Genomic DNA, 27,717 nt, shown 5'->3' with positions numbered 1-27,717 from the left:
TGTTGTCTGAATGTAACATGGGAACCGATTGTATTTACAATGTTTTAGATCACAAAAATCCATTATAATCGATTTGTTTTCACTTTTCTTAAACGCGGGAACGTTATGGGCGGGGGGTTGGGACGGAGAGAGGCAAACGCGCATCATCTTGCAGAAAAGTTGGCGGGATACGTGAGCAAAAACCATAGCACTAGTTAATCTCCCCGCGGAAGGAATGAAAATAGGGAAAGATCACATAAGGTTTTCAGTTTTTAATGCAAAAACTACTGATATTTGTAACAAACTAATGACAAATGAAGTCCACCAGAAGGGTCAGAAATATTGGATTTTTTTGAAATGTTTGCATAAGAATGATTATAATTGATTGAAATTGATTTTGATGCTCAAAAAATATAATGATTGTTGTTCCGACTTTCGTAACAAAAGTAACGGAATATTTTTGCTCGGGTGGTTTTTTTTCTCCAGACAAAATTCGATTTTTAACTAGGCATTTTTGACAAAAGTGTTTCATATCATTAAAAAGGTAATTTTTTTTGAGCTTAAATATGAAAAGATATTTCACCTCGGATCATTTTTTGTAAAGTTACGGGGGTTTAAAAATGGTCATTTTGGCCAATTTGGGACAATTAATGCTCGATATACTTCGCACTATTAACGCGCGCGTAAGCAGAGATTCAATCCGTCTTAGAAATCGTTCCAAATTGGTTGAAGGAAGCTTATTTGCCATAATAGATTTGTTACTAGGAATCACTTTGAATTCTATACGGCGTGTGGTAGGATGATTTTCACAAAAAATCTCAAAAAAAAATCTTTTCTTATTACATGTAAATTTTTTCTTGTTATAACTGGTCCAAAATTCTGAAAAAGCAGTCGAAACATTTAAGGCTTCGCCCTGATACGAGCAGTCTTGTTATTCATTTTAACTGAGATACATCAATTTGATACCAAAACAAGGAAAAAGTTCTCATCAAAGTAGTAAGTCCTAATTAGTCTATATGTCAATTTTCATAACAATCGGACAATATGGTCAACAAACTTACTTGTAAAAGTTTGCAGGTGAGGGGGAAAAGGAAAAAGAGCCCGACTGCCTTTCAAGATTTATGGAGCAGTTGTAACATAAAAAAATTGAATGGAATAAAAAAATGATTTTTTTTAATTTGAGATTTTTTGTGAAAATCATCCCCCCACACGCCATTTATAGTAACAAAAAGTAACAAAACATTTATGGCAAAAAAGCTTCTTTCAACCAATTTGCAACGAGCTCTAAAACGGATTAATCTCCGCTTACGCGTTAATTGTGCGAATTATATCGCGCGTTAATTGTCCCAAATTTGCCAAAACGGCAATCTTTAAATCCCCATAACTTTAGGAAAAAAGTCACAGATGAAATATCTTTTCAAATTTAAGCTTAAGACGACAATGGCTTCCGAATGATGCAAAAAATTCCGTCAAAATGGCCTCTTAAAAAGACGAAATTTGTCTGAAGAAAAAAAAAACACACCCCGAGCACAAATATTCCGTTACTTTCGTTGCGAAAGTCGGAACATTATGGCCTTTTGTTTTGGCAAGACAAAAAAGATTTAAATCTATTTTTAGTCCAATTTTGTTGTCTGAATGTAACATGGGAACCGATTGTATTTACAATGTTTTAGATCACAAAAATCCATTATAATCGATTTGTTTTCACTTTTCTTAAACGCGGGAACGTTATGGGCGGGGGGTTGGGACGGAGAGAGGCAAACGCGCATCATCTTGCAGAAAAGTTGGCGGGATACGTGAGCAAAAACCATAGCACTAGTTAATCTCCCCGCGAAAGGAATGAAAATAGGGAAAGATCACATAAGGTTTTCAGTTTTTAATGCAAAAACTACTGATATTTGTAACAAACTAATGACAAATGAAGTCCACCAGAAGGGACAGAAATATTGGATTTTTTGAAATGTTTGCATAAGAATGATTATAATTGATTGAAATTGATTTTGATGCTCAAAAAATATAATGATTGTTGTTCCGACTTTCGTAACAAAAGTAACGGAATATTTTTGCTCGGGTGGTTTTTTTTCTCCAGACAAAATTCGATTTTTAACTAGGCATTTTTGACAAAAGTGTTTCATATCATTAAAAAGGTAATGTTTCTTGAGCTTAAATATGAAAAGATATTTCACCTCGGATCACTTTTCGTAAAGTTACGGGGGTTTAAAGATGGTCATTTTGGCCAATTTGGGACAATTAATGCTCGATATACTTCGCACTATTAACGCGCGCGTAAGCAGAGATTCAATCCGTCTTAGAAATCGTTCCAAATTGGTTGAAGGAAGCTTATTTGCCATAATAGATTTGTTACTAGGAATCACTTTGAATTCTATACGGCGTGTGGTAGGATGATTTTCACAAAAAATCTCAAAAAAAATTCTTTTCTGATTACATGTAAATTTTTTCTTGTTATAACTGGTCCAAAATTCTTAAAAAGCAGTCGAAACATTCAAGGCTTCGCCCTGATACGAGCAGTCTTGTTATTCATTTTAACTGAGATACATCAATTTGATACCAAAACAAGGAAAAAGTTCTCATCAAAGTAGATTTTTATCTCTAAACTAGAAGTTTCTAGGATTTGACGTGTTAGCGGTAAAATTGAAACCCAAAACTACACCCTCGGTAGCAGGGAGTGCGGGTATTTTTTTTAAAAGTTATTTTGATTTTGTAAGTTTTGAATTTTTTTCAAAATCGTTAAATCGTCCATGTCTCTCAAACTACGAATGTCTAGAAGGTGATGTTAGAATTGTAATCCTAAAACACACTCCCATAAACACACTGCCAATTTCATTGGTTTTACAATTTAAATTTTTTTTTGATTATAACCTTTTTCCAAAAATAAATAAATTTTCTTGCAAGTTTTGAGCCTGAGATATTAGACTGATTTTGGTTTTAAAAAAGAATAAAGTTTTTCATTAACTCTCTATTTTTTTGATAATTTTAAATAAAATCACAAACAGACGCGAAAAAAATGGTGAAAAACTTAGAATGCTGATTTAATCCTTATTGCTCTTAAGAAATGATTTATTTCAGAGCATGGTAAAAAATTTCGAACTTTATTCATAAATTCTGATCGTGGTATTCAGATTAATTCGTTTTGACTATTCAGGCGGCTCAAACTTTATGAGACAAAAAAGTTTCCTTGGTCAATCAACGATAAAAAACAGATGGTGTGCAGTTCAAAATGGGAAGCATTCAACCGGACAGAATTCACAGATTTTTCACTCTAATTTTTGTATAAACCATTAAAAACTCGTTGGAATCCATTTTCGGTGTCCCAATTTGTACATCATATTTATATTTTCGAATATTTGTTTCTGAAAACTTATTGATAAATATTTCAATACTTTTCCAGTACTTGATTTAGAATTGAAAGCGAAGACTAATGATGGATTGGAAGACAGTATTATCAGGTGAGAGTTTGAAAACTGGAAAAGTTTATGGGATTAAATTAACAACTGCCGTCTTACATCGGTTAGGCAAATAGAGCCGGATGTTATTTTGGGACTAAGCTGCTAAGCTGAAGCTTATTTCAAGTCGATTGATTTTCTGGGCTGATCAAATTTATTCGAATTAATAGCGGTGGGGGAACTTAATTAGTTCAATTTATACAAATTTTTACTCAAAAGTTTGGTTCAATAATGATACAAATATGCGATTTATACTTTAAATTGTCTTCTTTCATTTTCCGAGCTTTGTTGTAGAAGCATAATTTCTTATAAATTATTTGATTCGCGCCTGTTTTTTAGAAAAATTGTGCAAATCGTCTTTTCAAAAAATATATCTATCTTCAGTTTTTTTTATGTCTTGAACTTTCAATTTGGTTTATGATAAAGGGACTGGCGTGTTTTTGCCTAACAGTTTTACTCGATGCTTATATTAGGGCAGAACATCGTGTATAACGTATCAAGAAGGAAACGATTTTCATGGGAGAACCCCCTCATTTTCTGCTGATTTTCCTTGACATATAAAAACTTCAAAAGTTACCTCAAAAAGCTACAATAGTAACTTCTATTAGGCTTTAGGATGATTTTAGCACAAAATCGATTAAAAAATTTAAGTTTGGACTTGATTTTTTTTGTGACAGGTTGCTTGCTGTTCCAAACCTACATTTCAATCAGTTTGGCAAGTTCCGACGAAAATGGCAACTCCACGGAAATAGACGCCAATTCGACTGGAAGTCCTTTTAGCGACGCGGAGTTCAAATCAGTGAAAGCGATCGCATTCGAGGTGTATTATTTGACAACTGATACGCTGCGAACATGCAAAGACGTGAAAGCAATCATCATGAAAATGGAAAACGAGGCTCAGGACGGAAGTGAAGAGGTGGCTTCGGACAGTCTGGCAGCCGAAGAGGATTCAATGTTCGCGTACGGTTACGTCATGATCCAAGTGAACAAACTGTATGATGTAATCCAATTATGCAACGAAACCTTGGAAGATTCCTTGTCGTTTGACAACAATTCGCTCGAAGTCAAGGCTGACTCGTTAACAAATTTGATGAAAACTCAAAATCCGAACAAAACTGAACTAGTTAGTTTATTCGAGAGCATAAAAAACGACACCGAGTTCTTTGACGTGACGATTTCTGATTGGTCCAACAGGTTGATCGGGGCTGCTATGAATATGAAAACTGCAGCCCGGGATGCCTATGATAAAATTCTAGAAGATTTTGAGAGTGGAGAAGATGCAAAACATGACGCAAAAGACACCCTAAACAAGTTGAAATATTTCGCAAATAATGTCGTTTCACTAGCGGAGGAAATTAAGGATCATAAGAAGGATCTGTTCAAGTATATAGATCCTTATTTGGAAACAACGGCAAATGGTATCAAAAATTACGATCCCGAAGAACCACGAGTTGAATTGGTCTAATGACTGAAAACATCGTAATTGTCCCCGAAATACCACTTTGAATTCGAGATCTCTTTAGCTACTCCCCCCCCCCCCGCTGGTTGACCAAAAATGCTTGTCAAACAGTTTTCATATATGGAGAAATTCTTTTCATACAATTTCGTACAACTCCATACGTACATAAAATCTCTGAAATTTTCTACTGCTGAAGTTTTTTGCAGCAAGGTAAAAATAGATTATCATAAACTTTTCATATGTGAAAATTGTCTGAGAAACATTTTTTCCATACACTCCGTGTATGAAATTGTATGATAACTAATTTTCTTTTATGGAGGTCAACCCGGTCCCCCTCTTTTGGTAAAGAAGCAATGTTCGCTACTGAGTACAAAATCAGCGTGTGCTTTACCCTTTAAACTTTTTTTATAGGGATGGTTGCAAGTATTAGGTTCCATAGGGGAAAGATAGTTACTGAGATCTCAAATACGTCTCAAAAATTGCAAGAATCATCAATAGACTACACAGTTTGAACGTATGTAAGCGCTAAAAAAGAAGTATAATATGGATTTTGGAAATTTAAAAAAATTTTGTAGTTGAATGTCAGATCTGGGTTATGGGAAATTCAAAATCGAATTTAAAAAATATAACAGAATTCTAGTTCAATTGTCCTGTTCTTGATTTTTTGAGTAGATTTGTTCCTAATTTCTAGCTGAGTTGAATCATGATGTATAAAAAGAAAAATAGATTGTTTCCTCTCAAACTTGAGCTTATTAGGTTTGATTTTCACCTCGACTATGTGCAACTAGAACTTCACAGCAGTTTTGCCGTCTTTATCTAATTGTTGAAGTTGATTTTCAAGCTATCGTTGCTCAGACCACGTCACAAAGTCCATGAGGGGAGGGTAGATTGTGTTTTCTGTCCCTGGATTTCAGGTACCCCCCAAAAAATTCGTTGCGAGTCTTATCTAAACCTTCTTGGCCACCATTTGGACTCCAAAACTGATCTAAAAAACGACTTTTCTAATCTTCCAAGTAAAATTAGCCAAAAGTGATAAAATTGATCCTTAATTTATAGAAAAATCCATATGTTTTTTACAAGCTTCAAATGATTAATTATTCTGTACTAAAAGATGATATTTAAAATTTCAAATCTAAGTTCAGTTTTTTCAAACTTTTCATCGCAATGATGAACATAGGTCGAGAAACATAAGATTAAATTTTTGATTTTACTCTAATTTTGAGGAAATAAATCCCGCAAGCAGGCTCTATTTCTTATAATTCAAGTTAGGCCGTAATTTTTTTCTCGTTATTTTAGTTTTTGTAATTTTTTTAGCGTCTACTTTAGAGCCAACGAAACATTAAAGTTTTTTGTAATATATTTTTGCAAAAAAAAACGAAAACATTTTTAACTATGTTTTGAAAGTTTTCTTTAATTTTTCGTTGATTTTTCGAATCATTTTCTAAGGAAAATTGTTGTAGATTAAAATCTAATCTAGTATAAATCATGAAATTGCCTTATATTTAGACCTTCGTTCAGCTCGTCTTATTACAACCTGAATAAAACAGATCCCTTTTTAAAAGTTTTATTTTAAATAGTTATTTATTATTGTGGTGGAAACTTTCTGTGATACTTGCATAGCAACAAACTATTTTTTCTACATTTACTGTACGCTTAAAATGAAGTTCATTGTCTGTTTTTTTTCTCTTGCAAAGATTACTCGCAACACTGATTAGTGCTTTTCTGGTTATACTTCTGGTACTTTCCACCTCTTTTAAGTTAAAAAGTTCGTTTTTCAAGAATCCTGTGTCTTTGTTCATTAGTAGATTTCTCCCCTCGTTTCCTTGAGTAAAATGGAATTAAGTTATCACTTAGGTCACTTAAGTAAAATGCAGTAATAGTACCGGAGAAAATCACGTCTTTTTTTCAATATCACCGCACCGCACGCAACTTGTGTTACCAGACTTAAAGATGCACGCCTTTAAATGTAGTCGTGTGATTGAAGTGAAATGCAAGCAAACGTAAAAGTAACTGGCTTCAAATTCGTTTTTTCCATTATTACCTTATGAAGTTTTAATTTTCAGACCATGTCATGCGATCAAAAATTATTGTCACCATCAGAAAACTCTTAATAAGGTTCGGCCATTTAGGAGGAATTTAATCACACTTTGGGCTGACCTCCATATGAAAAAAAACAAGACTATACAATTCTATTCAAAGAATTACTGAAAAAGACGGTTATCATACAATTTTCATGCTAGAAATTGTATTTATATTTTCTTTTATTAATCGCAATATCACTTTTGTGTTCAATTAAACATTTCTTTTAAACATGCTTGTAAAAAGTGTATTTTTTGTCTATAACGCAGTCTAGGCAGTTTTTTCATAAAAATAAAATATTGATTATGGCTTTTTTGTGACTTATGAAAGATTATCTCATACAAATACTCAATCACGCCGATAACCTGTGAGAGTTTATCCCCTCAATTATTAGTTTTCTTATCTTAAAAATGTTTTTGTTGTGTTTTTGGGGTATATACAAGTTAAATAGCAAAACTCGAAAACTAATAATTTTTTTTTGTAAGAAAAAATGCTGATCAAAAAATTTTATGAGAAGCAGGTTTTAAAACTATAGGCAGGTAAAGTGTAATATGTAATTTGAAAATTAAAAGCTGTTTAAAACTTAAAAGCTGCTGATCATAAAACTATAGGCAGAAAAAATGTAATATGTAATTTGAAAATTAAAAGCTGTTAGCTTATATTGAAAGCACATTGGCAGACTTGGAAAAATGAAAACACTGATAATTGCTAAAGTTTTTTTATTCGTATAAGAGAAAAATTGTACTCGGTGGCTGAGATCGAAGTACAGACTCTTGTGAGCAAATTTGTGCTTAATTAAAAAGTTTCGAGCTGTGACTTTTTTATTTTATTAAATAAACTTCTTGTAAATAAGTTCATTTCAAGCATATCAGTGCTTGTCAAATGTTGATTTGGCCTTGCAGAAAACGAACTGATTAGGATATCTATAAACAAAACAGTGTACTAAGAAAGCAATCATCCACTTCCTGACAGCAGCAGTCTGAGACAGCTGCGAAATTCGCCTTTGAATGGCACAAAAAACTTTAATTCTGTTTTTCACAAGAAAATTGTGAATTGAGCCTGGTGGATTTTTTTTTGAAGTTTCAAATATGTTTTTGAAAGGATTTGAAAACCTCCAACGATATTATCACACTGAACCGTAAAGGTTTGGTGGTACACGAAAAATATCGTGAACGCGATTTTTTAATGAAAATGGGGGAAAGCGTGGAAGCCTTGAAAAGTTTATCTGATTTGAAAATTATTGTATCAAATTTATAGCGTGTTTATTTTTTTTGTAAACATCGAACTCAATTAATTCAATTGAAATTTTGAGATGTTTTCACCCCATCAAAAGCGACTGAGACACAATACTCAGGGGTATTCTCATGATGGATGTTGCAATAACCGAAATCTTTATTAACATAAAATGAAATGGAGTGGCGCAGAAAAATATTTCGCTTTGATTTTTTCTTTCGAAGTTGGATTTACTTTTCTTGCAAAACCCGACCTCATTTTTGCATTATTTGAAATTTTATGTATCTGCCCATTTTTCATAGATCAAAAACTTTTTTAATGGCCTGGATTTATTCGCTTTCTGAAGTTTTTTTCGATTTTTCTGAGGTTTTTGAATACTCAATTCTGATTGGCTAAAAATAAGTGAAAATTCAATTCCATCTACAGGTCCCTCCATTATGGGGGACCCCACCAGAATACTCCTTTAGGTTTCTGATCCAAACACGACCGACTAGTTGAAAGACCTAAGCCATCAGATCAAATAACAGATCCAAATTTTTCCTGTTGAACAAATTGTGTTCTTGCTAATGATTCAATTAATAAGTGTTTTAAAAATTTTTAAATACGCAAAAATTCGCAAAAATTCAGAAGATTTCAAGATGAGGAAACACGGTTTCGATAAGTTAAAATGATCCAATAAGTTGAGTAACCGTAAAGTAGAAAGTTATTCGGAGACAAGGAAATGGCGGTCAACCAAAGGTGACAGACAACTCCGAAGGTTAAAAACTAGTTAGCGCCAAACAGATAGATAAATTAATTAGCAACAACTAGAATGAAACTGGACTCGAAAGATGAAATAATTTAGATACTATGATATTCCCCTTCTTGTAAGAAGTGATGACTCAATTTAAGTACTCAATGAAATGTTGTTGTATGAAATAAATAAAGTTTTAACGACGTGTTTTAAATAGAAACGACGAGTTTTAATGAAACGACGAGTTTTAACTAGAGTTTTGTTTACTACCTGCGACCACATATAAACTTAAACAGTTGAGTTTTTGCCGCTTCACGGCATGCCCTCTCCCTGGACGTTAGAATGTTTTAAGTTTTGTTTTTCATGTTTTTCCTCTTCTTTATTTTGTTCCTGATTTTTCCGTTTTTTGAATGTTGTCAATCATGACTGCTCCTATTTTGGTCACTGCTGTGCGCTTCCTGCCCGACCGTCTTGAGCTGGTCTCGTCCAATGAGCTCGCCGAATCTTGGCTTGAATATGAAACAAGTTTCCTGCCCCGCTTTTTCCCTCCAGTTTGTGGATTTTTTGCTACTTCGCGCTCCGTCTCCTATGGCGTATTTTCCGTGGTGTCGTCTTTCCTCCGGTTGGTCTCCGTTTCCGCCTCTCGTGCAATCGTACACTCTGTCGCCGTCTCGTAATTGCTCGGTCGAATCGTTATCGTCTCCGTCGGTACTTGATCTTGTCCCCCACCAGACGTTCCTTGTCTCTCCCCTTCAACATCCGCTCCCGGTTTGCCCTCATTTGTCGTTTCGATAGCTTGTCTTGTCGTTGCCAGCGGTAAATAGTCATCCTCGTCCGATTCCGAATCCTCCACATTGTCCCTGATTTGGAGTTTAGATCGTTTTCCTACGGTGCGTTGGTAGGTTCGCGCAGTGCCTTTTGAGCTGCTAGGTTGGTTCGCCAATAACTTCCGTGTCAGGTCCCACGGCGTTGGTGGTGTAGCGATTTGGCCCGGCGCCTTTTCTTATGAATAGTCGTCCGTTTTAGTGCTACTCCAGATTTTCTAAGCACAGCACCATTACTCATTTTAAAAGTATGTTCACTCTGATTTATTATACTGGATTTCAATGGTTTATACCTATTCAGATTTCGCTCTCCTGTCCACTGCATGAATACCACTGGTGGTATTGAGGCTGGTTCATCCGAGGCCCGAACAATCCCGGGTTCATTGTCCTGACTAGCAATCCGGTCATCAGCCAGTCTCATTGGGTGGCGCATGTTATTCACATCATATTCCGTATCAGATCGGACTCCCCAGTTTGTGTCCATCTGTTCTGGCATCGCTTGAGTGTTGGGGTCTCGTTCATCTAAACAGTTAGATTTTGAGCGTATTACCTTTTCCCAACTTAGATTCCTTAATGATGGCTTTTTGGTCAAGTTCCTGAGGACCGTGTTAGCTTCCCGACCGTGGTGCGCTTCAAATGGTGTTATTTTCAGGGTGGCGTTTTTGGCGAATCTTAAAGCACCGAGGGCCCTTTCAACCATCCGATCCAAGGGTTCCGGTTTTTCCTCCCGCGCATACGTTAGCACTGAATTCTTGATGCTGCCAATTGTCCGCTCGACGCACCCTGTTGCCCGATGATCGTTAACTGGCGTGGTAAGCATTTCAACTCCTTCTTTATGACAGAAGCCTCGGACCTCCTTGGACATAAAGTGCGTTCCCTTGTCAACTCGGATTTGTCGCGCAACTCCGTGGGCAATAATGTATGCTTTTAAAATTTTTACGATTTTGTCCGACCGATTTGAATTACACACCATAGCCGATGGCCAACGAGAAAACCGATCCACGGCCACCAGAACATTCTTTTTGGATTCCTTTAAATAATTAATTGGCCTCCAAAAGTCTAATTGCACCGATTCATTCGGTTCTTTGGGCTCAGGTATTTTCCCTACATCCCCTTTCGAACACATGTTTTTCAAATTCTTACCAGCTGATGTGCATTTTTGACAATTTCCTGCGATTGTCGCTAAGCTGCGGAACATGTACGGGTACCAGATGTCTTTGGCCGCGTCATACATACTCGATTTCCCATGGTGATAATAGTGGAATCTGTTATTCACAGCCGCTTGCAAAGTGTGTGGAATGACTAGTCTCTCATCCATACATAAGCCTCCGTCTTTCACTACTGGGCATAATATTTACTCATAGCTGCAATTTTTGTGTGTAAATGTTGGTCTTTGCACTGAATCATTTCAATGATTGCTTGGAGTTGAGGATCTGAATTATAATGCGATTCGATAAATCGAAGATTAAACAGTTCTGGAAGGGCGGTTTGTTTACTAACCATTTTGCAATTTCTCGGAATAACCGACATAACGCGATTTTCTGGATTAACCGGTGGATAACTTTCGCCTGGATAAACCGAAGGAATGGAAATAATGGTGTTACTCTTAGTGATCCGGACTTCTGTGGTGACTGCTTGCATATCCTGGTCGATCTCCTCTATTTCATCGCTACTACTAATGCTGGGGTGTCGTTCCAATAATTTTCCGATCTTCCGTTCCATAAATAAATTAGATTTTGAATGTTGAATGTTTGTACTTGAGTTTGAGTAAACAAAATTTGTCTCAATAATAGTCCCAATTAAGTTTTCACTAGGCTTAACTGATCTGCCGGAAATGCAATTTGTCGCTCTGTGATAGGTCCAATTTCCACCCCATGATCCTTCGCCCTCTACCGGCTGTTTGATATTCGATATATTACAAACGCGTTTATATATATTAGCCTTTGGAGACTCGAGTCTACCTATGGAAAAATTTCCTTTTCAAATCCGAGGGCGGATCTAATTTGACTAATTTTCGCCACCGTAAACATACTATCATATGTGCTGACCGGTTTAGCGTCCGAACTTGGGTGCCTCGATAGATAATCTGCGAAACCAATTTTTGCTCCGGTTTTGTGCTCCACTTGAAAATCAAACGGTATTAGACGATCTAAACATCTGGTTAATCTGCTAAACATCGTCTTGTTCTTTTTCTTGTTCCCATTTAGCAACGACACAAGAGCTTTATGGTCCGTAACGATTAAAAATTTTCTCCTCAACACATAGTTTCGGAAATACTCCGCCCCCCACACAACTGCAAGCATCTCTAATTCGTTTGTAGAATGATTTTTCTCCGCCTCGTTTAAATACTGGGATGCGAAGGATATCGGCCTCCAACCGTCGGAATTTAGTTGTTCAAGAACCGCACCGAGCCCGTTATGACTAGCGTCACAGACAATTCTTGTGTCGCGGTGTATATCAAAATGCCCAAGTTCCACTATGTTTGCCACCTGCTTTCTTAGATTCTCGAATGATATTTGACACTCACTAGTCCAAATATATTCATTTTTTCTGCTTAATAAATGGTGACGATTCCGCGAGTGCTGGGAGGTATTTGTGTAGGCTATGATTGGAGCCCATAAAGGATTTTAAATGCGACACCGTTTCAGGTGCTTTTAGAGACTCGATCGGTTCCGTTTTTCGGATTAGCGGCGTAATTCCGGTGCAAGTTATTTTATACTCCAACCATTCACATTCTTTCCGCGCAAATTGACATTTAGTAAATTTAAGCGACATATTTTCTCGATCTAACTTCCGCAAATTTTTCTCGACCGCCGAGATATGCTCAACTTCCGTGCCTTTGGTGACAACCAAGATGTCATCAACGAATGCGTGTGCCTGTGGAAATTTCGAAAGGATTGTATCCATTACTCTTTGGATTTCCGCTGGCATGGTTGTGAGGCCGTAGAGCCCCGTTCGAAAACGATACGTGCCCGTTGATTTTCCTCCCACTAGCGAAAAATTGCACTGGACGCTCGTTTTTGGACTAAGTGATAGTTGACCGTACGCATACGTAAGGTCCATTGTAGAAAAGTATACATCCCCTGGTTTTCGTTCGCTTATCGTTTGTCCTACAACATCCATGAGCTCTTCAATATTAGGCATTTGATATTTATTCTTGTGGACTTGTTTGTTCAGCTCCCTGGATTCTAGCGCTAATTTTACTGATCCATCTTTTTCACTTTTATTACAATTGGAGAGACAAAGTACATATCCGAACAGTCTTCCAGTTTTTTTATATGCCCTTGCTACAAAAGTTTACTAATTTCCTTATCAACCTTATCTTGCAATGTGATCGGTACTCTCCGTCCTTTTTGTTGAATCGGTAATTAGCGTTTCGAAAAATTCCGCGTGTACCTTAAAATTTTCAATTTTTCCGACTCTATGAAAAAGATTGTTAAATTGCTTACTGAAATAAGTCTGCCAGGGATCTAATGGATCCTCCTCTCCTGTTGTTTCGGCCCCCGGTTGTTCTCCTTGTACTGACATCACCTTCTCCTCCGGTGTTCTTTGCACTGTCTGCAATCCCAGATTCGGCATTAGATCTCTCCCAATAATCGACGGTGTGTTGCCTCCTATTACTTTCATGTTCGCGTCAGTCACCCATCCGTTTATCTCCAATGATACGTTCATCTTTCGTAGCAGCCGTAAAGGATTGTTTCCGTAATCCCTGAACTCGTCGTCCTTCGGTGCTGGCGCGTTCACGCTTACGCTTGCGGTGTCCAACGTACGTTTCAGCTCTCCAACTGTGAATATTGAGATCGGTGATCCGCTATCTATCCAGACGTTCGTTTGCTTACCATTTATCTTAATTGATAGTCGAGCGCCGGACACTTTCAATTCAGCTTCCCTCCGAGATTTGATAGCCATTACAACATAGTCTCCTGAGATGACTGAATCCCACGATCGTTGCCTCTTTTCCGGTGTGTTAACCCATCCGACTGAATTTTCATGTTGCGAATAGGTATCCTCAGCGTCTCCTATCTCACTGGCATCCACATCCTCCTGGTTTTGAAATAGTCCCACCGCAGGTCTTCCCCGGTTTGTCCGCTTTCCCCGACAAATTTCCTCGTAATGTCCCGTCTTTCGGCAGAAATTACAAGTCGCATTTTTGGCTGGGCATCTAGAACAATTATAACACCTTTTAGATGCTCCTCCTCTTATGTGTGCTCGTCCCCTGAACGATACACGCCCGCGCTGTCTATTATTTTGATATCCTCCTCGGATTGTCCCCACCGGTTCCGTTTTTGTTTGAAACGCTCCAGTAACACCGGTGGTGCCGCTGGTTGTTGCTCCCCCGGTTGCCAATCCATATGATTTAGCATACTTATATCCACGTTCATATGACAACACAATACGGTACACCTCCTCTGGTGTCTTTGTTGAACGGCATAGCTCGTTCTGTGCCTCTCTTTTATTCATGTTCACATTGAAAACATCCCGCAAAATTCTGGTCTCCAGCGTTCCAAAATTGCATCGGGCGGCCATTCCGCTTAAAACTGAATGGAACTGTTCCAAGGATTCTCCAATGTGTTGTTTTTGTGCCAATAATTGGAATGTTTCATAGGTTTGATTCCGCTCTTTCTTAAACTCCGTTTCTATGGTATCCAATACCCTAGAATACCGGGTTGTAGATAGATCTAGATGTGGCCTCCTCTTATGCAATTCATTTTGGCCTTTCTCCCCCAGACACAAGTACAATGAGGAGATTAGAGTTTGCTCCGACGTCATTCGATCTTTCCCGTCTACCTCCTCCGGTATTGCCGTATCCTGCGCTGCTGTTAACGTACTGGCATAGTAAAAATTTCTCGGATTGATACTGTGTTTAGCCACCATCCCCCTTCGAAATCGGTTAAAACAAAACTCCCATAGCATTGGTGGCTCTGCGAACGTTGAGGGCCAAAACGATGAAATCCTCAGTGGGTTTTCCCCCCATTTTGGCCTGTTGGCTGCGCCATGAGAAAATGCGGTTTCGATTAGTTAAATTGATTCAATAAGTTGAGTAACCGTAATGTAGAAAGTTAGTCGGAGACAACTAAATGGCGGTCAACCAAAGGTGACACACAACTGCGAAGGTTAAATACTAGTTAGCGCCAGACAGATAGATAAATTAAATAGCAACAACTAGAATGAAACTGGACTCGAAAGATGAACTGATTTAGATACTATGAAAAAGGTTTGCTCTCTTCCTATTTCATTAATAATTTCTACCAATTTTTTGACACGTTATTTTTGTGGCGTCATATTTAAATAGTTACTCCTTGAGCGCAAAAAATTTTATGAAGCAAAGTGAAAATTTCATGCAGCAGGGTTTCATCAAATAATGAATTGAAATTCGGCGGAAGTATAGCACAGCTATGAAGGAGACATGTTGAAAAATTCTGAAAAATATCAGTTAGATGGTAAAATAAGTCATCGTGATTTTTGGAGTTTAATTTGGAGTTTCATGAGATGTTCTTATATTTTTTTCTGTGAATTATTATTGAGTACACTGTTTGCGACATTCAGAAGTAAATCACGATTGAAATTTTGTTTTGCAGATCGGAAAGAAGCAGACCAAAGTTTTTTGCAGAGCTGCTGTTTTTCTGAACAGTTTTTTATATAATTTTCTTAAGCCTAGCGTAATTTTCCTTTTTCAACTCAATCATTTGTCGGCTCATTTGCAGCTTCGGCTACCGATAAACTGGACTCTTCTGGTTCCATTTCGAGGAACTAACAAATGCGCTGGCAAGACCCAAAGTTTTCGAACAAAACCTACATTTGTAACGTTATACCAAAAGATGTCGTAACTCAAAACTATCTGAAGAGTACAGAAGGTACAGAAGTCATTTATAGTCCACTTTTTTGTGAGAATTTGATTAAATCAGTAAAATAGTAAAAGCTGTTTAGAACGTGCAACTTTCTGAACATACAGTTTTCGTGATAATACAGTTTAATTGGCGGGCAAAAAGATTAAATATTGAGCACCTCGAATGCATTCGGCGCCAGTCTCAATTTCTCAATCGGAATATCTTCAAACTCATATTTGACCCCTCGAAACCTCGGCACTTGACCTTTGTCGTACCTGGAATGGTGTCCCGAATACAGAGTTCTTCCACCCTGATCTTGCATTTCGGTGATCTCTCCTTCGAAGTAACGGAACCCAGAGTAGCCTTCGTCTTCTGTATTCAGTTTGTATTGTCCTGAAGTTGAAATTAAGTAATTATTACACTTATTAATGACGGTTTATTTTAAGCATAATTTAGTATCATCCATCATTTGCCGGTCACCGAACTTTGATGGACGTTGAAGGTTTGAGAGCCTGTTAAGAAAGTGCCGTTTGAGAGCATTCCTTAATTTTGTCCTAGTTACTAATTGTCAGCGAATTTATTTATGCTAGTTTTTCTTTTCAAAGGGGAAAATTGTCGAAAAAAAAACAAACAACAAAAAGTCAAGAGGAAGAACTGTCAAAAATACACAAAGTAACTAAACTTTATTTTGTTTTTAGGTGAACAATTCACCAAAACAACCTCTAAAAAATCTCAGTCTTTTGAATTGTTATCATTTTTAATATGAATATATAGAACAATCTTCGATTTCCCAACGTTGATTAAAAAATGTAGTATCAATGGATCAAATTTTGCATTTGGTTGTAGAGTTTTCTGACTCTAGTTCATATCTTTTTTATTTGTAGCTGTTAAGCGTACTTTACTTGTAAACATTTCATTCTGTTCTCCTCATTTAAAGAGTTTTCTGATTCACGTTGAGAGATGACACAGTTAGCGCAATCATTTGTATGCTCAGATCTTCTGAAAATTTTAGACAATCCATTAAAATGAAGAAAAAACCGTAATATCCTGAGGCACTTCAAACCTTTCATAGTGGAATCTGGATTGTCTAAAAATAGTAATTGTTTTCATTCAGACAAAGACATTACCTCACAAGCTTTATTTGTAACACTTTTGTAGTGGAGTGGCGTGATTGACTGTAATAAAGGCTTTTGATAAATCTAATAGAGGACAATGTGCCTGCTCCTGCCTATTTTTTCAATCTAAAAGATCCTCAAACATTTCAACAATTGCATCAGCCATAGAGTTTTTAATTTGATATACAATTTGTTTAACTGTAATGGCTAAATTTTTGTGCGAAAATTTAACAGTTTTTTTAATACTTTTTTTTCGAAAACTTTGCCTAGAATAAGTGAACCCGAATTAGGACGGTAATTAGAACAAGTTGCTTTAGTGCCTTCTTTAGGACTAGGGATAACTTTTGATATTTTAGAGTGGCTGGATCTGTTGAAGTTGTCAAAACTTCTTTCAAGACGGCACATGCAGGTTGACATAAAAACTGGTTTGGCAATTGTGCCTAAATAATTTGACATGCCATATTTATTTATGTTTGATTTTTATATGGGCCATAGTTTGAGTTTCTTCAAAACGTTTTCTAGGTGTTTCTTTAGAAGATGTAGCAATAGATGGCCCAATGATTGTAAAAAAGTTCATTGGGATCATTAGCCGTCAAGGAGTCTCTTCTTTGCCGTTTTCCTTTTTTTTCAGGTCCTTAACCAAAAGGAAATAACGTAATAAAACTATAATGTAAAGATTCAGAACAACTTATACGAACCTTGAGGGAATAGAACTTTAGTTCCTATCGCGACGTCAGACTCGTCGACCACGACATCTTTCGCAGTTTCGTTGTACTTCACGACTCGTCCAGTCGTGTCGCCATCGTCCCAATCGACAGTAAAGCACATCGTCTCTCTGTCATATGACACGATAGTCGAAAAGAAAAACTGACCCCCATTCCAGTGAGAGATCACGTGATCTCCGATCTTTGGAACCCGATCGCTTGTCGGCTCTTTCGCGGCTTCGGCTTCCGGAGCACTGGATTCTTCGGGTTCCATTTCGAGGAACTTACAAACTCGCTGGTAAATTTCCTCAATTTTCTCATTATATTCGCTTTTATCTATAATAGTTCGAAGATCAATTCGCTCGCTGTTTTCGTCTCGCGCTTCGATTTGACCCAACATCATTCCGACTTGCCTTCGAACCCAATCGTCCGAATCTTTTTCGCCCACGATAATCGGAATAGTCGGTATTTTCATTGTTTTTACCGCATGGTTAAACTCCATGTTACAATTCTCACTTTTACTATACTCGGTGCTTATGAAAGTTAGTATAACTCTAGTGTTTGCCAAACCCATCGCGATTTGCTCGAACATACTCGCGTTTCGGTCACTTTGGTTTGAAGTTCCGAGTTGCTCGATATCAAGCCAGAGTTTTTCGCCCTCGCCTGCGAGTCGTTTTTCGACGTCGTATTTGATTCGCCTCGGATCACACAATTCGTTTCCTTTAACGAACGGGATTTCGTTTGCGTTCTTAGACATATTAGAATTAAGCCAGCAATAGCTTATAAACGCTTTGCATTTAACTTTCTCAGTGGCATTTGCCGCGTTGTCTTCTTCTTTTTCTGGTTCCAAGGAACGCTTCATGGAGTTTTTTAGCTCCTGCATTTTCTGATCATAGACTGATTCTTCTTTGAAATGAATGTACAACTCTCCGGCGATCAGCAACCCTACGACGGTTCGAGTCCAGTCGAAACCCTGGCCGACAACAACCGGAATAACAGGCACCCCTTTTGACTTTTTCGCAAACTGAAACTGCTGCTGACATCGCTCGTCTTTTGCAAACTCATTTGAAATAAAAGCAACAAATACTTTGCATTTTTGAATCATAACCGCAACCTCAGCGAGCGAAGGGTTTCGAATTTTTACATTTGTCTTGACGCCTAGAATATCTTCCATGTCGCTTATAATTCTGAGCGGGTTCAAGTCCTTACTCGAGTTTTGTCGGGTATTTGCGTCCGAGTAGCAAACGAATACGTCGCATTCGTGCGATTCTATACCCGAAGAGGAATCTTCGCCGTCAACGCCGAACGAGTCGAGAGCGTTGGGGGATACCCGAAATTGGTCTAAAGTGAGATCCCTGAATTCCCGCTCGTATCCTCGATAAGTGACCCATTTTCCATGCTTCTCAGAGAACACGTGCTCCCCATCGTAGACATAAGACCCGTCTGGTCTCTGAGTCATGTTGGTGATTCTTCCCATGTGCCACCTGATCAATAAAAAATTATAAAATATCACTGAAAATTTAAATAATAGTAAGCAGTTGCAAGTGAAACACATTGCCGAGCAAATTTTTTGAGTGTGTAGGGGGACACTGCCAAATCAATTTTAAGTTGTGATGTACACTAGTAAATTGATTAAATAATTAACCTATGAAAAGATTGATTTTTGTGATCTTTCTCATTTTAACGTTATCAAGTTTTATCATCGCAGATCATAGCCTTATCATTAGGGCCCGCCAATCTTTGTGTTGTGAGAAAAACCGCTCTCAAAACGGTTACATATAACATGATCTGTAAAACTTAAACTTTCAGCTCGAAAGATAATACAGATTCTTTATCAACTTCACAAGAGGCCACTTCAATATTCCTTTCAATTGAAAACTTCAACAAGTTTCGATCAGGAGTTAATAGTTTGCACGCTGATTTTTACGCAAGTTTAAAGCAAAGATGCGACTCGGAGATGTTAACTTAGTGCTTGGGATGGGGGGAGGGGGTAGGGATGGGTGATGGAGGGGGGTTGTTTGCTTGTGCATTGGATCCTGAAAACTTAAAATAGATTCAAGTTGCACAATATTCCAGATCAGTTGAAATTTATCACTCAAAGAGCAAATCAAGAGCAATTTGCTAACCAATTTAGTAATTAGGTAAGAAAGTAGGGAAAAATAATTTATCAGGACCTTCTATAGTATGATCAATTCGAAAAGTTTTTTTAAAAAGTTTTTTGGAAACATTACCGCATGCCTCCCGACCGGTCCCCACTCGCTCCGTAAGAGCCCTGCTCGAACAACACATTACTGCCCACTCCTATCTCAGCCCTCCCAGGCACTTTATCCAGGGCTACGTCAGTCACAGCCACGACCCTCCCTTCCGTATCGTTATCGTCCCACGTGATGTTGAATGTCTGATGGGCAACGTCCAGAGAGTCGACCCTGGCTGGAAAGTACTGGTGCTGGAAGTATTTGGCGTATATTTTGTCGCCTACTTTGGGGAAGTTGGATTTGACCAGTCGTTTCTGGATTTCTTGGCGTAGTGATTTCCATTTGTGCAAATCCACGCCTATGAAGATCAAGGTTGAATTTCACTTTTTATCGAGTCTGGGAAGAAATTACCAGGATAAAAATATTTCTCTTCCCGTACCTTACAAAAACTTGGAAACCAGATCTGAGCATCGTAAAATCTTGCCTATTTCAGATCTTGTCCAGACATGGTGCATGTTTCGTTTGGACATGGACATGTCTGAATCAGGACTGAGGCAGGCATGGATTCCATCACAAAAGCAGATCTGCTCAAGGCCTGATTCAGACCTGGGGCACACATGGGTCAGACCTGGTGCAGATCTGCAGCAGGTCTGACCCATGTGTGCCCCAGGTCTGAATCAGGCCTTGAGCAGATCTGCTTTTGTGATGGAATCCATGCCTGCCTCAGTCCTGATTCAGACATGTCCATGTCCAAACGAAACATGCACCATGTCTGGACAAGATCTGAAATAGGCAAGATTTTACGATGCTCAGATCTGGTTTCCAAGTTTTTGTTGGATAGATTTCCACTCACTAAAACTTCAAAAAGACTCCGGGGCAGATCGATTCAAGGGTCTAAAAACAGTTTTGATCAATTTTTTTGCAAACAAGGCAAAAAAACAAGCTGTTTAAAAGATTTATTGAAATGTTTTATTTTCAATATTTTAACTAAAACACTTGCTAGATGTTGAAGAACAAGAAAATGAACCACATAATTGGGCTCTTTTCCAATTTCCCAACCCCCAACGAAGTTTATAACATTAGAAGTCGTTTTTAAAAATTTAAAAGTATTGAACTTGAGAAAACAGGGGGGTGGAAATTGGAAAAAAGCCTATAAGTCAGATTTTGAGTTATATTGCTCGAAAAATTGTTATATTGTTAATATTTCTGTTCCTTCTTTTTCAAATATGACATTCATTTGTTTCACTGAGACTCATTTGTTGCCCTGGACAGATCAGACAGAGAACCAGCCGAGCACCAGTGACGACTCCAACTGCTCCGGTGGCCTAAACAGCATAGCAAAATTTAATATAATTTAAAAAAAAACACTACACAACAGACAACAAACTGTGCGCGAGCAAATGCACAGTTTGTCAACCCCTCAGCTAAAATGAAAGCCTCAACAGCGCAGCGAACGAGCAAGCAACCTTAATCTTACACACCAGGCTAAGCAGAAACCACTAGGGCTAGGCAAACAACGCAAAAAACACCTAAGCTAGCACTAGGGGGAGGGGAGAACATACACACCTGAGGTTGAAGAGTCGGTCCAGGCAGACAACTGCTGCAATGGCAGCCCAGACAGAGAACCAGCCAAGCACCAGTGACGACTCCAACTGCTCCGGTGGCCTAAACAGCATAGCAAAATTTAATATTATATAAAAAAATCACTACACAACAGACAACAAACTGTGCGCGAGCAAATGCACAGTTTGTCAACCCCTCAGCTAAAATGAAAGCCTCAACAGCGCAGCGCACGAGCAAGCAACCTTAACCTTACAAACCAGACTAAGCAGAAACCACTAGGGCTAGGCAAACAACGCAAAAAACACCTAAGCTAGCACTAGGGGGAGGGGAGAACATACACACCTGAGGTTGAAAAGTCGGTCCAGGCAGACAACTGCTGCAATGGCAGCCCAGACAGAGAACCAGCCAAGCACCAGTGACGACTCCAACTGCTCCGGTGGCCTAAACAGCACAGCAAAATTTAATATTATATAAAAAAATCACTACACAACAGACAACAAACTGTGCGCGAGCAAATGCACAGTTTGTCAACCCCTCAGCTAAAATGAAAGCCTCAACAGCGCAGCGCACGAGCAAGCAACCTTAACCTTACAAACCAGACTAAGCAGAAACCACTAGGGCTAGGCAAACAACGCAAAAAACACCTAAGCTAGCACTAGGGGGAGGGGAGAACATACACACCTGAGGTTGAAGAGTCGGTCCAGGCAGACAACTGCTGCACTAGGCAGCCCAGACAGAGAACCAGCCAAGCAGCAGTGACGACTCCTACTGCTCCGGTGGCCTAAACAGCATAGCAAAATTTAATATTATATAAAAAAATCACTACACAACAGACAACAAACTGTGCGCGAGCAAATGCACAGTTTGTCAACCCCTCAGCTAGAATGAAAGCCTCAACAGCGCAGCGCACGAGCAAGCAACCTTAACCTTACAAACCAGACTAAGCAAAAACCACTAGGGCTAGGCAAACAACGCAAAAAACACCTAAGCTAGCACTAGGGGGAGGGGAGAACATACACACCTGAGCTTGAAGAGTCGGACCAGGCAGACAACTGCTGCACTAGGCAGCCCAGACAGAGAACCAGCCAAGCAGCAGTGACGACTCCTACTGCTCCGGTGGCCTAAACAGCATAGCAAAATTTAATATTATATAAAAGAATCACTACACAAGAGACAACAAACTGTGCGCGAGCAAGTGCACAGTTTGTCAACCCCTCAGCTAAAATGAAAGCCTCAATAGCGCAACGCACGCGCAAGCAACCTTAACCTTACAAACCAGACTAAGCAGAAACCACTAGGGCTAGGCAAACAACGCAAAAAACACCTAAGCTAGCACTAGGGGGAGGGGAGAACATACACACCTGAGGTTGAAGAGTCGGTCCAGGCAGACAACTGCTGCACTAGGCAGCCCAGACAGAGAACCAGCCAAGCAGCAGTGACGACTTCAACTGCTCCGGTGGCCTAAACAGCATAGCAAAATTTATTATTATATAAAAAAATCACTACACAACAGACAACAAAATGTGCGCGAGCAAATGCACAGTTTGTCAATCCCTCAGCTAAAATGAAAGCCTCAACAGCGCAGCGCACGAGCAAGCAACCTTAACCTTACAAACCAGACTAAGCAAAAACCACGAGGGCTAGGCAAACAACGCAAAAAACACCTAAGCTAGCACTAGGGAGAGGGGAGAACATACACACCTGAGGTTGAAGAGTCGGTCCATGCAGACAACTGCTGCACTAGGTAGCCCAGACAGAGAACCAGCCAAGCAGCAGTGACGACTTCAACTGCTCCGGTGGCCTAAACAGCATAGCAAAATTTATTATTATATAAAAAAATCACTACACAACAGACAACAAACTGTGCGCGAGCAAATGCACAGTTTGTCAACCCCTCAGCTAAAATGAAAGCCTCAACAGCTCAGCGCACGAGCAAGCAACCTTAACCTTACAAACCAGACTAAGCAAAAACCACTAGGGCTAGGCAAACAACGCAAAAAACAACTAAGCTAGCACTAGGGGGAGGGGAGAACATACACACCTGAGGTTGAAGAGTCGGTCCAGGCAGACAACTGCTGCACTAGGCAGCCCAGACAGAGAACCAGCCAAGCACCAGTGACGACTCCTACTGCTCCGGTGGCCTAAACAACATAGCAAAATTTAATATTATCTAAAAAAATCACTACACAACAGACAACAAACTGTGCGCGAGCTAATGCACAGTTTGTCAACCCCTCAGCTAAAATGAAAGCCTCAACAGCGCAGCGCACGAGCAAGCAACCTTAACCTTACAAACCAGACTAAGCAAAAACCACGAGGGCTAGGCAAACAAAGCAAAAAACACCTAAGCTAGCACAAGGGGGAGGGGAGAACATACACACCTGAGGTTGAAGATTCGTCCAGGTAGACAACTGCTGCACTAGGCAGCCCAGACAGAGAGCCAGCCAAGCACCAGTGACGACTCCTACTGCTCCGGTGGCCTAAACAGCATAGCAAAATTTAATATTATCTAAAAAAATCACTACACAACAGACAACAAACTGTGCGCGAGCTAATGCACAGTTTGTCAACCCCTCAGCTAAAATGAAAGCCTCAACAGCGCAGCGCACGAGCAAGCAACCTTAACCTTACAAACCAGACTGAACAAAAACCACGAGGGCTAGGCAAACAACACAAAAAAAACCTAAGCTAGCACTAGGGGGAGGGGAGAACATACACACCTGAGGTTGAAGAGTCGGTCCAGGCAGACAACTGCTGCACTAGGCAGCCCAGACAGAGAAACAGCCAAGCACCAGTGACGACTCCTACTGCTCCGGTGGCCTAAACAGCATAGCAAAATTTAATATTATCTAAAAAAATCACTACACAACAGACAACAAACTGTGCGCGAGCAAATGCACAGTTTGTCAACCCCTCAGCTAAAATGAAAGCCTCAACAGCGCAGCGCACGAGCAAGCAACCTTAACCTTACAAACCAGACTAAGAAAAAACCACTAGGGCTAGGCAAACAACGCAAAAAAAACACCTAAGCTAGCACTAGGGAGAGGGGAGAACATACAAACCTGAGGTTGAAGAGCCGGTCCAGGCAGACAACTGCTGCACTAGGCAGCCCAGACAGAGAACCAGCCAAGCACCAATGACGACTCCTACTGCTCCGGTGGCCTAAACAGCATTGCAAAATTTAAAATTATCTACAAAAATCACTACACAACAGACAACAAACTGTGCGCGAGCTAATGCACAGTTTGTCAACCCCTCAGCTAAAATGAAAGCCTCAACAGCGCAGCGAACGAGCAAGCAACCTTAACCTTACACACCAGGCTAGGCAAAAACCAGTAGGGCTAGGCAAACAACGCAAAAAAAACCTAAGCTAGCACTAGCGGTAGGGGAAAAAATACACACCTGAGGTTGAAGAGTCGATCCAGCCAGACAACTGCTGCACTAGGCAGCCCAGACAGAACCAGCACAGCACCAGTGACGACTCCAGCTGCGCCAGTATGCAAAACAGCAAAGCAAAACTTAATATAATTTAAAAAAAAACACTACAGTAGAAAACAAACTGTGCGCGAGCAAATGCACAGTTTGCCAACCCCTCAGCTAAATTGAAAGCCTCAACAGTGCAGCGAACGAGCAAGCAACCCTAACCTTACACATCAAACTAAGCAAAAACCACTAGGGCTAGGCAAACAACGCAAAAAACACCTAAGCTAGCACTAGGGGGAGGGGAGAACATACACACCTGAGGTTGAAGAGTCGGTCCAGGCAGACAACTGCTGCACTAGGCAGCCCAGACAGAGAAACAGCCAAGCACCAGTGACGACTCCTACTGCTCCGGTGGCCTAAACAGCATAGCAAAATTTAATATTATCTAAAAAAATCACTACACAACAGACAACAAACTGTGCGCGAGCAAATGCACAGTTTGTCAACCCCTCAGCTAAAATGAAAGCCTCAACAGCGCAGCGCACGAGCAAGCAACCTTAACCTTACAAACCAGACTAAGCAAAAACCACTAGGGCTAGGCAAACAACGCAAAAAACACCTAAGCTAGCACTAGGGGGAGGGGAGAACATACACACCTGAGGTTGAAGAGTCGGTCCAGGCAGACAACTGCTGCACTAGGCAGCCCAGACAGAGAAACAGCCAAGCACCAGTGACGACTCCTACTGCTCCGGTGGCCTAAACAGCATAGCAAAATTTAATATTATCTAAAAAAATCACTACACAACAGACAACAAACTGTGCGCGAGCAAATGCACAGTTTGTCAACCCCTCAGCTAAAATGAAAGCCTCAACAGCGCAGCGCACGAGCAAGCAACCTTAACCTTACAAACCAGACTAAGCAAAAACCACTAGGGCTAGGCAAACAACGCAAAAAAACACCTAAGCTAGCACTAGGGAGAGGGGAGAACATACAAACCTGAGGTTGAAGAGCCGGTCCAGGCAGACAACTGCTGCACTAGGCAGCCCAGACAGAGAACCAGCCAAGCACCAGTGACGACTCCTACTGCTCCGGTGGCCTAAACAGCATTGCAAAATTTAAAATTATCTAAAAAAATCACTACACAACAGACAACAAACTGTGCGCGAGCTAATGCACAGTTTGTCAACCCCTCAGCTAAAATGAAAGCCTCAACAGCGCAGCGAACGAGCAAGCAACCTTAACCTTACACACCAGGCTAGGCAAAAACCAGTAGGGCTAGGCAAACAACGCAAAAAAAACCTAAGCTAGCACTAGCGGTAGGGGAAAAAATACACACCTGAGGTTGAAGAGTCGATCCAGCCAGACAACTGCTGCACTAGGCAGCCCAGACAGAACCAGCACAGCACCAGTGACGACTCCAGCTGCGCCAGTATGCAAAACAGCAAAGCAAAACTTAATATAATTTAAAAAAAAACACTACACAGTAGAAAACAAACTGTGCGCGAGCAAATGCACAGTTTGCCAACCCCTCAGCTAAATTGAAAGCCTCAACAGTGCAGCGAACGAGCAAGCAACCCTAACCTTACACATCAAACTAAGCAAAAACCACTAGGGCTAGGCAAACAACGCAAAAAACACCTAAGCTAGCACTAGCGGGAGGGGAAAACATACACACCTGAGGTTGAAGAGTCGGTCCAGGCAGACAACTGCTGCACTAGGCAGCCCAGACTGGGAACCAGCCGACCACCAGTGACGACTCCAACTGCTCCGGTGGCCTAAACAGCATAGCAAAATTTCATATAACCTAAAAAAATACGCAACACAACAGACAAACTGGGCGAGAGCAAATGCACAGTTTGTCAACCCCTCAGCTAAGTTGAAAGCCTCAACAGCGCAGCAAACACGCAAGCAACCTTAACCTTACACACCAGACTAAGCAAAAACCGCTAGGGCTAGGCAAACGACGCAAAAAACGCCTAAGCTAGCACCAGGGGGAGGGGCGAACATACACACCTGAGGTTGAAGAGTCGGTCTGGGCTGACAACTGCTGCACTAGGCAGCCCAGACAGAACCAGCACTTCACCAGTGACGACTCCAGCTGCGCCAGTATGCAAAACAGCAAAGCAAAATTTATTATAATTTAAAAAAAGCACTACACAGCAGAAAACAAACTGTGCGCGAGCAAATGCACAGTTTGCCAACCCCTCAGCTAAATTGAAAACCTCAACAGCACAGCGAAGGAGCAAGCAACCTTCACCTTACACATCAAACTAAGCAAAAACCACTAGGGCAAGGCAAAGATCGCAAAAAAAAACACCTAAGCTAGCACTAGGGGGAGGGGAGAACATACACACCTGAGGTTGAAGAGACAGTCCAAGAAGACAACTGCTGCATTAGGCAGCCCAGGCAGAGAACCAACCCAGCACCAGTGACGACTCCAACTGCGCCAGTGGCCAAAACAGCATAGCAAAATTTAATCTAATTTTAAAAATCACTACACAACTGAAAACAAACTGTGCTCGAGCAAAATCACAGTTTGTCAACGCCTCAGCTAAATTGGAAACCTCAAGAGCGAAGCGAACGAGCAAGCAACCTTAACCTTACACAACGTTAAACGTTGGAGTGTTTTACAATTCTTTAAAAAACTAAGCATCCTGATTGCAAGCTCATAATTGACGATAAAAGAACAGTATTGAAAGAATTTGAACAATCTCCGTTGACTTAATTTCAAAAGGGCGAATTTCAGATTAAAGCATAAAATTTATAGTTACCGCTGCTCCCTCTGCCGGTCCCCAAGGGACCGATTGAGCAACCTACCTGGATCCAGTATACCGGATAAATTTTTTAAAATGCAAAATGGTTTTCATTCAGAATTGCCGGTATTCAATTACTCAGGAACTTTTCGCTGTTCACAAAAATTCATTTTATTAAGCACGGGTTCTAAGAAATACACTGTTAAGTAAATGAAATTAGGTGTGTACAAATATCCTTGTTAGAGAAAAGCAAAAAAGTGAAAATGAGAAAAAAAGATTTCTTGAAAAGAACATTCAAAAAAATTACTACCTTTTTTAAACAGAAAAAAGTTTGATCAAAGTTTGTTTGAAAAAGGTTCATAAC

The 27,717-nt window shown here is 39.8% G+C and overlaps 3 protein-coding genes across 3 annotated transcripts in view; 2 read left to right on the top strand and 1 right to left on the bottom strand.

The window, feature by feature from the left end:
* Nucleotides 1-27,717, top strand: part of LOC134852828 (estrogen receptor beta-like) — a 488,151-nt gene that overhangs the window by 114,855 nt on the left and 345,579 nt on the right. The gene's annotated exons all lie outside the window — the stretch shown is intronic.
* LOC134853143 (uncharacterized) lies at nucleotides 3,216-5,562 on the top strand. The gene is made up of 2 exons (XM_063869095.1): nucleotides 3,216-3,446; nucleotides 4,121-5,562. Exons 1-2 carry the CDS (start codon nucleotides 3,419-3,421, stop codon nucleotides 4,906-4,908), a joined length of 816 nt encoding a protein of 271 aa, XP_063725165.1. The 5' UTR covers nucleotides 3,216-3,418; the 3' UTR covers nucleotides 4,909-5,562.
* The window catches only part of LOC134853068 (uncharacterized), a 32,001-nt gene continuing 19,919 nt past the window's right edge, over nucleotides 15,636-27,717 (bottom strand). Inside the window, exons 2-4 of the mRNA XM_063868998.1 lie at nucleotides 19,650-19,971; nucleotides 17,413-18,902; nucleotides 15,636-15,992 (exon numbers count right to left, since the gene is read on the bottom strand). Coding sequence (XP_063725068.1) covers nucleotides 15,763-15,992; nucleotides 17,413-18,902; nucleotides 19,650-19,971 — 2,042 coding nt within the window. The 3' untranslated portion in view covers nucleotides 15,636-15,762. The remainder of the gene's footprint in view (nucleotides 15,993-17,412; nucleotides 18,903-19,649; nucleotides 19,972-27,717) is intronic.

Source organism: Symsagittifera roscoffensis, chromosome 8, assembly GCF_963678635.1.
Source record: "Symsagittifera roscoffensis chromosome 8, txSymRosc1.1, whole genome shotgun sequence".
In the NCBI taxonomy this organism is placed as follows: domain Eukaryota; kingdom Metazoa; phylum Xenacoelomorpha; order Acoela; family Convolutidae; genus Symsagittifera; species Symsagittifera roscoffensis.
This window is presented reverse-complemented; position numbering and strand designations above follow the sequence as displayed.